Here is a 14,308-nt window from a genome sequence, read left to right as displayed (position 1 = left end):
ATATCCGAAGTGAGAGCCGAAGAGGCCCGAGGAGGATGGTGGGAACGCGTGGCGCGGTGTGTTCTCACCAGCACTCTTCTCCCTCTCTCTGTCTTTCTCTTTCCAACGTTTCATCTCTTTCCCTCTCTCTTTCTCTCTCTCCCTCTTTCTCTCTCTTCTTCATCTTCCCTTCCTCTTTTTGAGTCCAAGAGGACCAGCGACGTTCAGCAACGCGTTAAGCACAGCGAACCAGTGGCTGCTGTTTCTCCTGGTCGGCCACGCGTTCCTGCTCATCGCCGTATTACTGCTGGTGCAGCAGCAGTAGCAACAACAACAACAATAACAACAACAACAACCTGTTGGGCTAGCCTTCGTTGAAATCATTGCTCAAGGTCGCGAGGCCAGCTTCGCGAGAGCACCATGTCCCGAAATTAGATCTCGCGTGACCCTTTGCTTTGGCTCATAGCTTTACTCTTTGTCTTAATCGAGTTCGTGCTATAAATCCATAGACTGTTTTGATTCACTTCCACAGGCATACATTTCGCGTATTGTAATTATTATGAATTATATGATGTGCCTAACTAAAAATCTTTTCGGATAACAAACTAGTATCAAGAAAGTTTAGTATATTCAGCTTGCTAGATTTATCAAAGAAAAAACAAAGTACCCTTTGAGTCAATCCGGATATGCTATTTAAGGGATACGAGGACGGAAAAGGGTAATTCAAAGGGTGGACCTGTTACACGATGATCCTCCTACGGTTCCAAAGGAAAGATCGTAAAGAGGACTATACGAAAACAATTCCGTATCGTTGGCAGGATTACCATTTTTGACTAAACAACTTCGAAATAATCTTAAATCCCACGGTCGGTTCAAAATGATGTAGGACAGTGGACGGATGGAGATTAAATAGATCATATTACTTAAAGATCTACCGACGAATGATTTTACCGGATTTCTGAACTGCTCCTTAATACGGGATTTATTTCGGTAGGATGCACCGCTAAGATTTAGTTACCTCTTGAACGATAACAAAGCGAATAATCACGAAGTATTATTCGAGATTACTCTCTCGTTTTACGAGCTAATAATCATACCGTTCGATTATTCCTCGAGTCTTGCTTGGAAAATTTGATATCGATTAAAAAAAAAAAAAAAAAAAAAAAAAAACTTTCTCCTCCAATTACTTGTTCCCTTACACCTTCGAACGTCACATCGAAAAAACAATACCAGAGAGCTCTCGTAAAATTAAGAAAATAATAAAGTATATGCCTATCATAGATTTATCAAGATAAAATTATTAAATACATTTAGAATATACTTTAAGTGTATTTTTTTTCCTAATTAAGAATTATCACGTTCGCGGTTACATTAACAAATGGAATTAAAAAACCGATGAAAGAAGTAACGTGCAAGTAACAATAAGTTCCCGAACTTACTATCGCGTAAGTTCTTTTTCTAAAGGAAGAAAGAAAGAAAGAAGAAAAGAAAGAAAGGAAAGAAAAGAAAAAGAAAGAAATATTCCCACAAGGAGAAGAGATAAAAAGAAAAGGAGAAAAATAATCAAAACGTAAAACCTCCCACGATTGTCGGCAAAGGAAAAAAAAAAAAAAAGAAGAAAAAAAGAAAAGAAAAAAAAAAAAATCAAAGTTTCGTCTTGTGTAAAGAAAATATCAGGCTTTCTATGCAAATAGAAATATACCTGACCTTTTTCGTTTCTTCTAAGGGAGAAAGCATCAAGTTAGATATTTCTTTTTCTTCGAGCAATAAAACGTCGAATATGCTGGGCGCGGGTCCCTCGTGTGTCAGCCACGCGAACCGACATAGCGGTCAGGGGCATCTATAATAGATGCACGAGGCAAGGCTCGTTTCTTTAAGCTTTTCCCCCCTCCCCCCCTCCCACCAGCCTTTACCCTCTTCTTTCCTTTTTTTCTTCTTTTCTTTTCTTTTCTTCCTTTATTTGTTTCATTCCATCTCACTCTTTCTCGCACGTTTACCTCCCCACTTACCCGTGCGTACTACGTGCCCATTATGGGACTTCTGGAATCCACCGTCACGACGACGGAATGTATGGCAAAGGGTGAAGCCAAACGCGAATCACAGAAACGTGGGAACCGTCGCCAGGTGATCGCCTTGCACGTCCTTTTGGCCCACGAACAGCTAGAACTTTTGCGAGCTTAAGGTCGTCGGAAAGGGAAGAAGGAGGGTTAAAGGGAAGATGAAGAGGAGTCTAGTTGCGGAAGGGTATACCTAAGAATGATCTGGTACCACTCGATGTTTCGCAATTGAATCTACGTCATTCAGCAAAACTGAATGATTATTATTGATTACTATACATGTCAGGAAGAAGTATTTCTTCTTTTGAATTACAAATTTCTACTTCGTTTCTTATAACTATAGTTTCGTTTTCTTTTTTTTTCCTTTTTTTTTTTTTTTTTCTTATTTGTCTTACTTTAATGACTCGAGAAATGTCACTTCGATACTTTCGTTCAAGTTGTAATTATTGTAAGTTATTATGTCCTTCCTATAGATATAGTTTTTCATTTAAATAATTAGCCAACGTGAACTATTTAATGAAATTATTACGATCTCTTTCAATATCAGATATAGGAAATAAATTAATACTACAATGTATATTTCAATAGATTGTATCAATATTTTTTTTTTATAATAATATAAAATTACGTTCATTAATGAGAAATTTAATTTAAACGAATAACATATGAGTTAATTGATGTTCGAGTGATTAATTAGAAGTCCGTACAATGCCCGAGTTTTTTCTTTCTAGATAATCCAATTTTCAAATATTTTTACTTATGGAATTGACTATTAATAAAACTTCGATTATTAATAATTGACTATTAATAAAAATTGATTATAAATAAAACTCATCTATAGTATTCCTTGTTTGTTTTCAATTAAGAAATTAAATAAATTATTTGTAATATAGAAATTAAATAATCTCAAAAATGTTCTCCTTGTTTTTTGAATCATAAAAAACAATATACCAAAAGATAATTACTTTATCTGAATAATTGGATATCGATTAAATTTAACAATATATCTACTGAAGTCTTAAAAAAAAAAAAAAAATAGAGACCATCAATCTCCGAATTGCTCTATTGGAAATGCGCAAAATGGATAATTTACTTGCTCTAATTTGCCAGGCTGATTGAATCCAGGACATAATTGAAGTAAATGGGATTCGTTTGATATACGACCGATGTTCATGTTTTGACTATTGCATTAAGTTTATTTACAATAGTATTTGTTCAAATAGATTTCAAAATATCAATTGTATAATTTCCTTCATAATAAACATCCATTTCACAATAATATTTTTCCTTTGCAATTTTCCTTTCAATTTTCACAATGAATTATATTATATGGTAACCATATAATATAAAATATTTTCAATCGTAATGGATAAATAATTTATTTTCGTTATATTTCTTATTTTGAAAGGGATTTCCTTAGGAATAGTACGATCATTAGAAAATTATCATTTGTCCAATAAATTTAAATCGTTTCCTTTTCTTTTTTTTTCCTTATTTTTTTTTTATCATACACTCTATAAAAACGAGTTATGCTTTCTGCTATGAATGGAATACAAACGATTTCCCTAATATTCCAGATGTAAGCCATACGACCTCCCCTAACGAACAAGAGGGCTGTTACCTTTTAAGGGAAGCATTTGTGTCATGTTAATAAAAATGAGAATTTGATGATATACAGTAGGACGGATTTTTGTTCTGAAAATTTTTTCATTTTCCTTTTCTTTTTCATATTTTTTTTATCTTTCTATTTTTTTCTTTCCTTTTTTTTTATTTTTTTTATTTTTTTTTTTCTTATTTTTTACAAAAACCGTGGGAGTTCTTCGTTGATATTGAAAGTAAAGTGGCAAGTAATTATAGATACTATAGAACGAGTAGGAGGGTGAATTTAGGCGTGTTATAAGCGGAAGCAAGATCTTTAGGATTCGAGGATAATGTTTCCTTCCTGTCAAATCTACGAGAAGATCAGTGTGGGTGTTAACAACTTGGTGCAGGTGCCATCCTGGGATCCAAGAGAGAAAAAGGTTCCTTCAACGGGGGTGGGAGCTCCAAATTTAAACCTCGAACTTGTTTCGCTTTCTTGAGCACTCTTAAGAAAGAAAGAGAAGGATAAAGTTTTGTGGTCAAGCCAACATAGAACCATTCGGGATTCTCTCAGACTCCTTCGCCCTTCTTGTTTTTTTCTTCCCATTCCCTTCCCATCCCCTTCCTCTATTCTTCCTTCCTTCCTTTCTTCCTACTTCTTCTTCTTCTTCTTCTTCTCCTTCTCCTTCTCCTCCTCCTTCTTCTCCTTCTTCTTTTTCTTTTTCTTCTTCTTCTCGAGGTTAATGAGAAGGTCGTGACATCTGACCAATCGTCCTTCCGTTATGACAGCAAGCTAAAATATTTATGGGAAATTATGTATCATGAGAAAAGATGAAATAGAAGTCCTTGAAAATTCGTAAGGGTAAAATGACCTTTTATGGAATATCAACGTAACCTTGTAAAATTTTTAAATAATTTTCACTATCATAAAATCATATCGAATCAATCATAATATTCTTATTCACCTTTTGTTTCTATTGAGAAATATGAAAAATATCTTCAAATTAATTCATAAAAAGATTCTATTCTCTTTAAAAGCAGATGTGTAAGAAGTACGATTATAACGGTACGTCGTTTGGATCTCGATCTGACGTAATTCAAGGGGGGTCGGGGGGAGGGTCGATCAAGTTGAAGAACACATAATAAAAAAAAAAAAAAAGAGAGAGAGAGAGAAGTAGAATTCAAGGTCGATGGTTCTCTTTCAAGTTAGTCACTCGTTACCCTCGAGGGACTTCCGAGTTTTAAACTGGATGCTTGCAGATGCAAGAGAAAGAAGAAAAGAAGTAGAAGAAGAAGAGGGAATAGGGACAGAAATGAGAGAGAGAGAGAGAGAGAGAGAGAGAGGGAGGGAGGGAGAGAAAGAGAGAGAAAGAAAGAAAGCAATGGACACTCTTCTTATTCACAGCTCTACACTATAATATACTAGTCCCAGGTACAAAGCTACAGTTTAACATGACGTATTGTGGATATAGTAAGTACCCGAAATGAAAGTTAAAAATATTTACAGTTAAGAAATACGTTCTTTTTTCTCTCTTTTTTTTCTTTGTTTTTTTTTTTTTTTTTTTTTTATTGCAAGATATAACAGGACTCCTTGATCGTAAGATTCAAAAGGCATTTTACAAATATATTAAAAATTTCTTAGGAATAAGTCCTAAAAGTAGAAATTAAAATGTTTAAAGTGGTATCTTCCAAAAAATTTTTAAATTTATTCTTCATTTAATGAATTTCCAATTTGAGATATGTATATTATAAATAATGCTTAACTCGTATATATATATATATATATATATATATATATATATATATATATATATATATATATATATATATTAATAGTTCTGTACTCTTTCGATTTGGCAGCTGCTATTAAATGAATTTAAACGATGGTTATCAAAACGAATGGCATTATATCTGAAGGCATTAAAAATGTACGTGAGATTTCAAAAGAAATTGTACGTCTTTTGAAATTTGTCTGATTATTTCGTTCACGAAACAGAACTTATCGTAGATCTCGAGATTCGTGTCGAGTTATTGTGATCGTGTAATCATGCCACGGTATGTTGACCAAACGGATCGGAAATGATTTATCCGATAATCTCATCTTGTTAATTCGCAAATCTTGATTTTTCAAGTTTACGTCTGGTACTTTGACTTTCATATATGATTTTCATCTACATCTGCTCTTGATTCTCGTGTACTAAGCTCTACGAATTATATATTAATGCAAAAGTTTCTAAAGTTTCGTCATGGAACAGCTGCTTTATTCTATTTTTTATTTTTCCAAGTGTTTAACATAAAGTTCAATAGAAATATTGATCTTTGATTTTTAAGAAGTCATCGGAAAGTATATATTAAACATTTGTTTGAACAAAAAAATAAACAGCTGTCCAATATTATTTTCTGTTCCATATATATATACATATATATATATATATATATATATATATATATATACATTTTTTTTTAAATGTTAAAAAACAACAATCATTAAAAGTATGAAATAGATAATGCTAGTAATACTTGATTTTTTTTCCAAAAATCACACACATAGAAGTGACTTTGAAAGATCACGTTAAAAAGATGACGTGTCACAATAAAGAATTTTTACCTGTCAAAATTTTTACCTGCTGAAATAAATAAGTGAAATAAGTTATGAAAAATATGAAATACAGAGCTTGTAGTTGTCAAATTTCTTAAAGTAAAACTTTCTCTATAAGGCGGTAATCCAGTGTCATAAAAATGTATCCAATTTATTAGGATTGCCTCTTGAAATGGACAATAACTGATTTTGTCAACAAAATAGAGGTTTTTCCTTAAAGATTTTCTTCGTACCTTATGGGGACAGTTTTCACTTTGTCCCCACAATGCGTAAACTCTAAAAATGTTTTCAAAAGTTACAGTATCCGTTATTCTTCTATGGAAAAATTTTGTAGTTTTACATTTTTATAGATAATTCAAAAAATCATTTCATCGCACGCCTAAGCGTGCCAACGATCATTCTGAAACTTTCTCTATTTTACCTGAAAAATATTCAATATTTTCTTGTTAATGTATTTTTTAAACGATAACGGCACTTACATATATTAACGTACAAATATTATTAAAATATCATTGTTATGAACGAGGGAACGTTGTAAGAAAAAAAAAAAAAAAAAAAAAAAAAAAACAGAAAAAAAAGAAAAAGAAAAGAAAGAAAGAAAAATATTTATTTTTATTTATTTTTATTTATATATGTAAATTTCAAAAAGGAGGTCGAAGCATTGCGTGCAAGTAAAGGAAGAAACGTATTATCGCTCCGGATACACACGATGTCCTCTCTCTTCTAGCTGTGTATTTTTTCATTCAAACAAATGTTTAAACGTTGTAAGAGAATTCCCACAGGAGACCCTTTTTTGTCTCGCGTGCATTCGTGCACATTGCGTTGGATCGCATTGCGCACGCCGGCCACACTTATGACGCGCGCACACTCACTAATACATTGTTACGAGGGGCTAGCGTGTGTGTGCCCTTTCTCTATCAGATGATTTTCTATTGCGTGCCTTTACGCTTTGCCGCTCCTATACCTCATGCGTGCTGTCTCCTATCTCTCTCTCTCTCTCTCTCTCTCTCTGATTGTATTTTTTTTTTATTTTTTTTTTTATTTTTTTTTTTTTTATAAATTTTATTTACAAATAAATATTAATCTAAGTTCCATACTTCATTTAGCTCTATAACTCAATTAAAGATTAATTTTAAATTTAAAAAAAATGCATAAACATTTTCAGGAGATTAAAATGTTTTTACATAAGTTTTATATAATTTATATAAAAAGGTTGCATCAAAAGATTGTTTTACATGTAATAAACTTACTTTAATAATGTACTTTAATATTTAACTATTTTTGAGTTTCATTCGCGTTTCGCGATAAAAAAATTAAAAAAGGAGAAAAAAGAAAAGAAAAAAGAAGAAAAAAAAAGGGAGAAAAAAGTCGTAGTTGAACTCATTACGATGAATTGGGTATATCTCGAGGACGGCGTGAATTCCCACACATCAACAGGTCTCAGGAGGACCGAAAGTCTCCCCTCCCTGAGGGTACCTTCTCCCCACTCCAGGAAACATTTCACCCCACTCCTTGAGTATGCGAGTGCATCGGCATGCGGTCTTCGAAATCGAAAACGTCAAACAGTTACCCTGAAATACCCTAAGCGGGATGGTGGTTCGCTTAGTTTAAATATATTCTTCTATTTGTAAGAAAAGCATGGAAAGCTAGTTAACTAAAATGTGAAATATATTTCTCTTCTTCAAAATGTTAAAGAATAATATTTTGTGATGTGTCAGTGCTCTCTGAATTTTTTATTAAATTCGAGAATTAGTGCAACGATATATGCGTGTGTTGCACTCTACTCGAACACGCATATTAAATGATCAATTGAAATAATGTTTGTTTGAAGTTACACATTTTCATTCTTAAAATGGTGGATTACAATAGTTACAAAATGTCAACGAGCGAGGAGGATTTTGAGCAACAAGCTCATCCAGGAATGACCAAAGCCGAGCTCAGAAGGGTATATATGTATTTTTACATTCATATTTTTTTGTTCTCTTTTCTTTTCTTTTTTTTTTTGCTTGTATTTTTTTTTTTCATTAATCTTTAATAACCATAGCAGAACTTTATTTATTTCTTTTATGAACGAACAAAGTTTTAATATCCAGAGAAATTAATTGTTAATGAATAATCATCCATTGAGAAAATGTATTTCATTACGATTCGTATAACTTTTCCAATATGTTCTTTCTATGCCACACAATTTAGGCGGGAAACGTGTTTAGAACGCGATCGATATAAAATTTTCTCTGTTTAATTGATGATCGTTAAAAAAAAAAAAAAAAAAAAAAAAAGAAAGAAAAAAAAAAAGAAAAAAGAAAGAAAAAAAAGAATAAAGAAAAAAAAAGAAAAAAAAAGAAAAACATTATTATCAAGTAAAGCGCATGTCAAATTTCAGAATAATAAACCAATTATGGAAAAAAGGAGACGGGCACGTATTAATCAATGTCTCGACGAATTGAAGAATCTTATTCTCGAAGCATTGAAGAAAGACGTAAGTAGAATCACTAAGAAATATTTTTTTTCCTTTTATAAAATCAACGAATATAATTTTGTATTCTCGATTCTTTGCCTTTGGCACGTGATATTTTGATGGCTTTAGCGAAACGGAACGAACGTAGAACTCGTAGTAAACGACTACATCAGCAAAGCGATCCAATGATAGCACGAGATTACTGCTCGTCGTTGTACGTGTGACTCTCTCTCTTTCTCTCTCTCTCTCTCTCTCTCTCTCTCTCTCGTTTCACTTCGTCATAATCTACGTCGTTCATAAAAAATTAAGTTCCTAAGCATTAATAAAAAAAAGAAGAAAGAAATAAAGAAGAAAAATCCTTCCTCTTTCATTTACATTCACATAAAATTTATAATTGGTTCACAAAATATATTTATATATATATATATATATTTCTATATAATTCGTCGTTTATTTCTAATTAACTTGATCAAGTCACAATCACTTGTATGATCGTTATATGCATAATAAGATGAATCCACGGTCACTATCGTTGAAATTAATTCGTATAATGGATTCGAAATAAAAGTGTTTGATAAGACTTTTATGAAGAATCCTTCTTCATTTTCTTCTTTTATTTTTTTTTTTCTTTATTTTTTCTTGTTCTTTTTTTTTTTTTATGACGTCCGCGCACAACCCCTTCCGTTTAAAACTCTGATCCAAAAGCACTCGTTCGAGTTGATTTTGTCTTAAGATTTTACGTATTTAAGCGTGGGAATGAATGATAGAAAGGACCTTTCAACAGAGCAAACAAAATTGAAAAAATTTGATCGTTCAAATATATACCATCGTTCAATTATAATAAAACATTAATGGCGCAATAAAGAAGAGAAAAGAAATTTTCTTTTTTTTGCTTTTCTTTCGTGGAAATATATGATTAATGGTCCATGCAATTTATTCATAATTATTTATTATACGTAAGAAGATTATTATATATCTCGTCGGTAGGGTTAAAGAAAAGAGGAAAGGAGAAAACAAAAAAGAAAAAGAAAAAAGGATGCATCCCGTTGGCAACTTCCTCGATTTCGCGTAAAAGAAGGAAGATCCAACACTCCTCCTTCACCGTCGCGTAACACGATCCTTCAAGATTGATTTCTCAGACAGGCTATGTAACAAGGCGAGACGCTCTCACCGTTCTCTCCTCTCTTTCGTCCAGATGACTTCCGCTACCTGCTTACCTCCGTTGTCTGTCCGTTCAACACACACTGTCTTTCTCTCTCTCTCTCTCTCTCTCTCTCTCTCTCTCTCTTTCTTTTTTCTTTTTCTTTTTCTTTTTCTCTCACTCACACACACACACACACACACACACACACACACACAGACACTTTCGTCCACACGAAACGCCCCCCGCGTTCGTGGGAACCACGAAATAATTATTACGAAGAGCAAAAAAAAATCTCTCATCTCAGGTTCCAGCCTCCCTTTTGTTGACCGTATCATCTTTAAGGATCCACCTTCGGTTCTACGCGAAAAAAGGGGGAAGAGACGAGGTGCTTTCTTCCCTCCTTTAGCAGGTGCATCTCGGTCCGGAAATCGAATTTGGAAAATTGGAATTTCTATTTTAAAAAAGTGTTAAATCGATTTCTCATATATTAACATTCGAATATCCTATTAAAAGAATATTCTTATAATTTTATATAACTTTAACATTTGCGATTTGTTGACGAAAAAAATAAAATTTTATTTTTATAACTGTAAGTTTTGTAACAATAAAAACTATGAATAGATTTTATATCAATGGGACGAAAGGATACAATAGAGTTTCGACTTAACGGTGTTAAAGGTCTTTTCGAAGGATATAACTGGCTCTCGAATGGAGGAAGGGTTTCTAGTAGAATCCTAAAATATTCTTAAAGATATTCTTCAAATGTATTCCCACGAGAAGAAGAATGATTTCATTCGATGCCAAAGATTTTCCCATACTTTTTTAGAGCTCGATCTGATTTGTTTAATTTTTTTTTTCTTCTCTTCTTTTTTCTTTTTCTTTTTCTCTTTTTTTTTTTTTTTTTCTTTTGACACGTATGAACGATTAATCGAGTATTTGTACAATAATTATAAATAAAGAATTTTCAAGATCGTGCAATAAATAATTACGATCATTGCTCTAGTATGCGGTTAATAGTCACGTACAATATTAGCAATATTCCAATTTAAAAATATAGCTGAATCTAAATCACATGCTTCAGGGCTTACAATGAAATAAGTTGTAAGCTACTGATGTTACAAGTCTCCCATTATGGTAATAACTTACGTAGACTCAATTACATGGGCGTTACCAGGTCATTGCTTTGATACATGATCGGTATTCGCCTTTTATGTCTAAGAGCGATGCTCAAGGCAGAAATGTTTAGTGATATCTGACTAAAAAGACATTCTATTTTCCACAAGCGCATTTTGAACTTTCTCGTCTGTCTTTCCATCAGTAGATAAGACAGATACCTTCTAGTACGACATATAATAATATCTTCTTCTTCTTTACCAACCTACGATAATATGGCTCACCTACAATCGGTTAAATACTATCGGTCGATAAAGATTAAAAGATCTTATCTTTTAGAAATTTGTTGAATAAAAAAAAAAAATTATTTCTAAATATCTAATTAATATAAAAAAATCTTTATTATTTATCATTCTAATGGAATTAATTTTCTTTTTTTCTGTTTCTATAGCCGACAAGACACTCAAAGCTCGAGAAAGCCGATATTCTCGAAATGACGGTGAAGCACTTACAGACAGTACAGCGTCAACAATTGAGTACCGCAATTGCAACAGACCCAGCGGTACTAACGAAATTCCGTTCCGGATTTTCCGAATGTGCTACGGAAGTATCGCGGTACGTCAGCAACCTAGAGAACGTCGATCCTGCCGTGAAGCAGCGTCTACTCTCACACCTAAACAATTACGTTAGTAATCTCCAGCAAATAGGACCGTTCTACGGCCACTACGTGCCCTACATGCCGGAACGTCTCTATCCGGAGGTAAAGGTCGGCTACCATAGCGAAGTAGCCAATGGGGATGAGAATAACAACTCTAGCACCAGGATACAGATACCAAACGGCGTTCAGCTGATACCTAGCAGACTTCCGACAGGGGAGCTCGCTCTACTAGTCCCACAATCAGCAGCGATTTCTTCAAACTTCTCTTTTTTCCCACATCCCTCAGAATCAATATCCAGAACGATAGCATCATCGGCTTTCTCATCGGTACATAGAATACATAGTCCACTTGACAGTCCATCAACGTCCACCTCTAGCTACGGAGAAGAGAATCATCATTTGGAATGTTATCCTCAAATACATCAACAGCCGAAGTTCAAGATACCCGAACAAAGTTCTGGCAGTGGTAAAAGTTTTACCAGTTCGCCAGACACTCAAAAAGCTCAGATTACTTCTAGCAGCGATAGAAAATCGCCTATATCATCGACCTCGTTTGACTATAAATCCGAAGTAAATGGTAATCTTAAGAAAGAACCGATTTATAATTTTTCTGAACAGATAGATTGCATAGCTTCGACGAGTTTAAGGCAACCTCTTTCAGTTATTACTGATAAGACTTATAATCGTCCGTGCACATCGTTAAGTAACAAGGATATCAAAAGACATCCTTCGGATAGATTACTCGTAATCCCTGAGAAAAAACAAAAGTTACAGGATGATACTCCGTCGTCATCTGTAACGTTGGACGATAAGAGAAATGAAAATTGTCATGACGTTTCTGCTGAGGATCGAACGACAAATGCATCTTCGACAAGTTCCAATACAAGTCGTTCTAATGCAAATTCCTCACAAGGTTTTTCTAACACTGCTGGTCCATCCTCGTCTAATGGTGACATGTGGAGACCATGGTAATCGATCTCGTTAATTTGAAGAAGATTGAAGTGAAATTTGGTTTCTTGTGATCTATTTTTATAATGTTCTTTTAGAAAAAGCATCATAAGAATCTTACGATATTAAAAAAATGCTTTGACGAAAAATTAATGTTTCTCATTAATCGATAATTACATTTCCATTATATATTTCATCTGTATTTTCATCTATATTATGTATTACGATCGTATTGATTAATTAAAATTTATGTTTTCTTTTCATTATTATAAAATTCTTTTGTTTATGAAACAAAAAAACAAAAAAAAAAAAAAAACAATTTTCATGTAGATTGTAATGATAATTGTCTTTAATTTCGTGCCAAAGGACAAGACATTGTAGTTTTTATTTTTTGTTTTTTTTTTTTTCTTTCTTTGTTTTGTTTCTAAGGGAAAGGACAAAGAAAAAAAAAAAAAGATATTTTCTATCAAGATTCCAATACTACCAATAAATAGTTACCATTAATTTGGTAACTGGAGAAAATACATACTTCTAATCTTTAAAATATCAATTAAATCTCATATTAAGCCTCGCTTGTGTATAATTCTGTAAATAGTTGACAGTTTAATTTAATTAACTTTCTAATTTAGGATTAAATATTGTGAGATTAGAAGAAGTCATGGTGTTTATCTTTATAAGCACGAATAGTATTAAGAGTTTGTGATAAATATTATAATATTGAAATAAACTATTTGTCAAAAGTCAAGTTTTCCTCCCGCATAATGTTTATTAGCTCGCGAAAAGTTTATAATATTAATGTCCTCCTTAATATTTCTTTTCTAAGCGTATAGACAATTTTCACGGTAAAAAGAGAGAGAGAGAAAGAGAGAGAGAGAGAGAGAATGAATGAAAGAAAAAAAAGGAGAGAGAGTTTCGCATCGGCTTTGTTGAAAAAGTTATCGGGCGGGAGACGCTTTACCCTTTTAAGGAGCATTAAACGCGCTCCGGTTCATAAGCTGGAACTTATTCCTTCTTTTTTTGCTGATAAAGGAGTAAAAAGGTACAGGCGAACGAGAATTTCAACCACCTGTTACACCGCAAAACTACCCCTCGTTCTCATCGACTCAATGCTTGAACTGATTTATCGACAGAAACCTCGGATACTCGCTACTTTCCTCTTATAAACGTTATTCAAGAAATTCAAGTCCGTGTTTATCGTCTAGAGAAATAGTTTATTTTATTATCTTTGTCGTTTCAATGACCACTTCATTGCATTAAAAGAGAAGAAGAAGAAGAAGAAGAAAACTCTCTATTCAACGAAACCTCATTGACAATCAAGTATCGATCAATAATATCACGTTATATTAAATCGTTCATCTCTTTGACATTCTTTTTATATATCCTAATTATACAAATTTTTGCATGCTTATGTATTTAATTCTTTAGAAAAAGAAAACAAAAAAAAAAAAAAAAAGAAAAAGAAAAGTAAGACCAATTAATAATGTGACTTCTCGAACGATTTATATGAATCAAAACGCTAAGTATCAACGCAACCCGAGAGATGGCATCAGTATACGTCCGACGCTAATATTTGCCGGGATTTTTCAAATTTCAATCGTCTTAATGAGAACTACGTCAAAATTTAATACAAATATTATCAATTCGAACATTATATCATCGTTATAACAAATTTAAATAATATAGAATATTAATTTCTAGAGCTATAATTAAAACGAATGTTAAAAGTATATCGTAAGAAAAATAATAAATTTCTTTTCAAAATAAAATCACA

General features: G+C 32.8%; 1 protein-coding gene and 1 long non-coding RNA gene across 2 annotated transcripts in view; one reads left to right on the top strand and one right to left on the bottom strand.

Annotated features, from left to right (window-relative positions):
- Positions 1 to 3,877: 3,877 nt before the first annotated feature.
- LOC124430346 overlaps positions 3,878 to 14,308 on the bottom strand; it is a 28,635-nt gene continuing 18,204 nt past the window's right edge. Inside the window, exon 2 of the long non-coding RNA XR_006943735.1 lies at positions 3,878 to 4,410. This is a non-coding gene — a long non-coding RNA (uncharacterized LOC124430346). The remainder of the gene's footprint in view (positions 4,411 to 14,308) is intronic.
- Positions 7,464 to 13,282, top strand: LOC124430345 (protein hairy-like). The gene is made up of 3 exons (XM_046976757.1): positions 7,464 to 8,161; positions 8,600 to 8,695; positions 11,383 to 13,282. Exons 1-3 carry the CDS (start codon positions 8,069 to 8,071, stop codon positions 12,559 to 12,561), a joined length of 1,368 nt encoding a protein of 455 aa, XP_046832713.1. The 5' UTR covers positions 7,464 to 8,068; the 3' UTR covers positions 12,562 to 13,282.

The sequence above is a fragment of the Vespa crabro genome, chromosome 18 (genome assembly GCF_910589235.1).
Source record: "Vespa crabro chromosome 18, iyVesCrab1.2, whole genome shotgun sequence".
NCBI classification, from domain to species: Eukaryota; Metazoa; Arthropoda; class Insecta; order Hymenoptera; family Vespidae; genus Vespa; species Vespa crabro.
The sequence above is the reverse complement of the archived record's forward strand: the minus strand, read 5'-3'. Positions and strand labels throughout refer to the sequence as shown.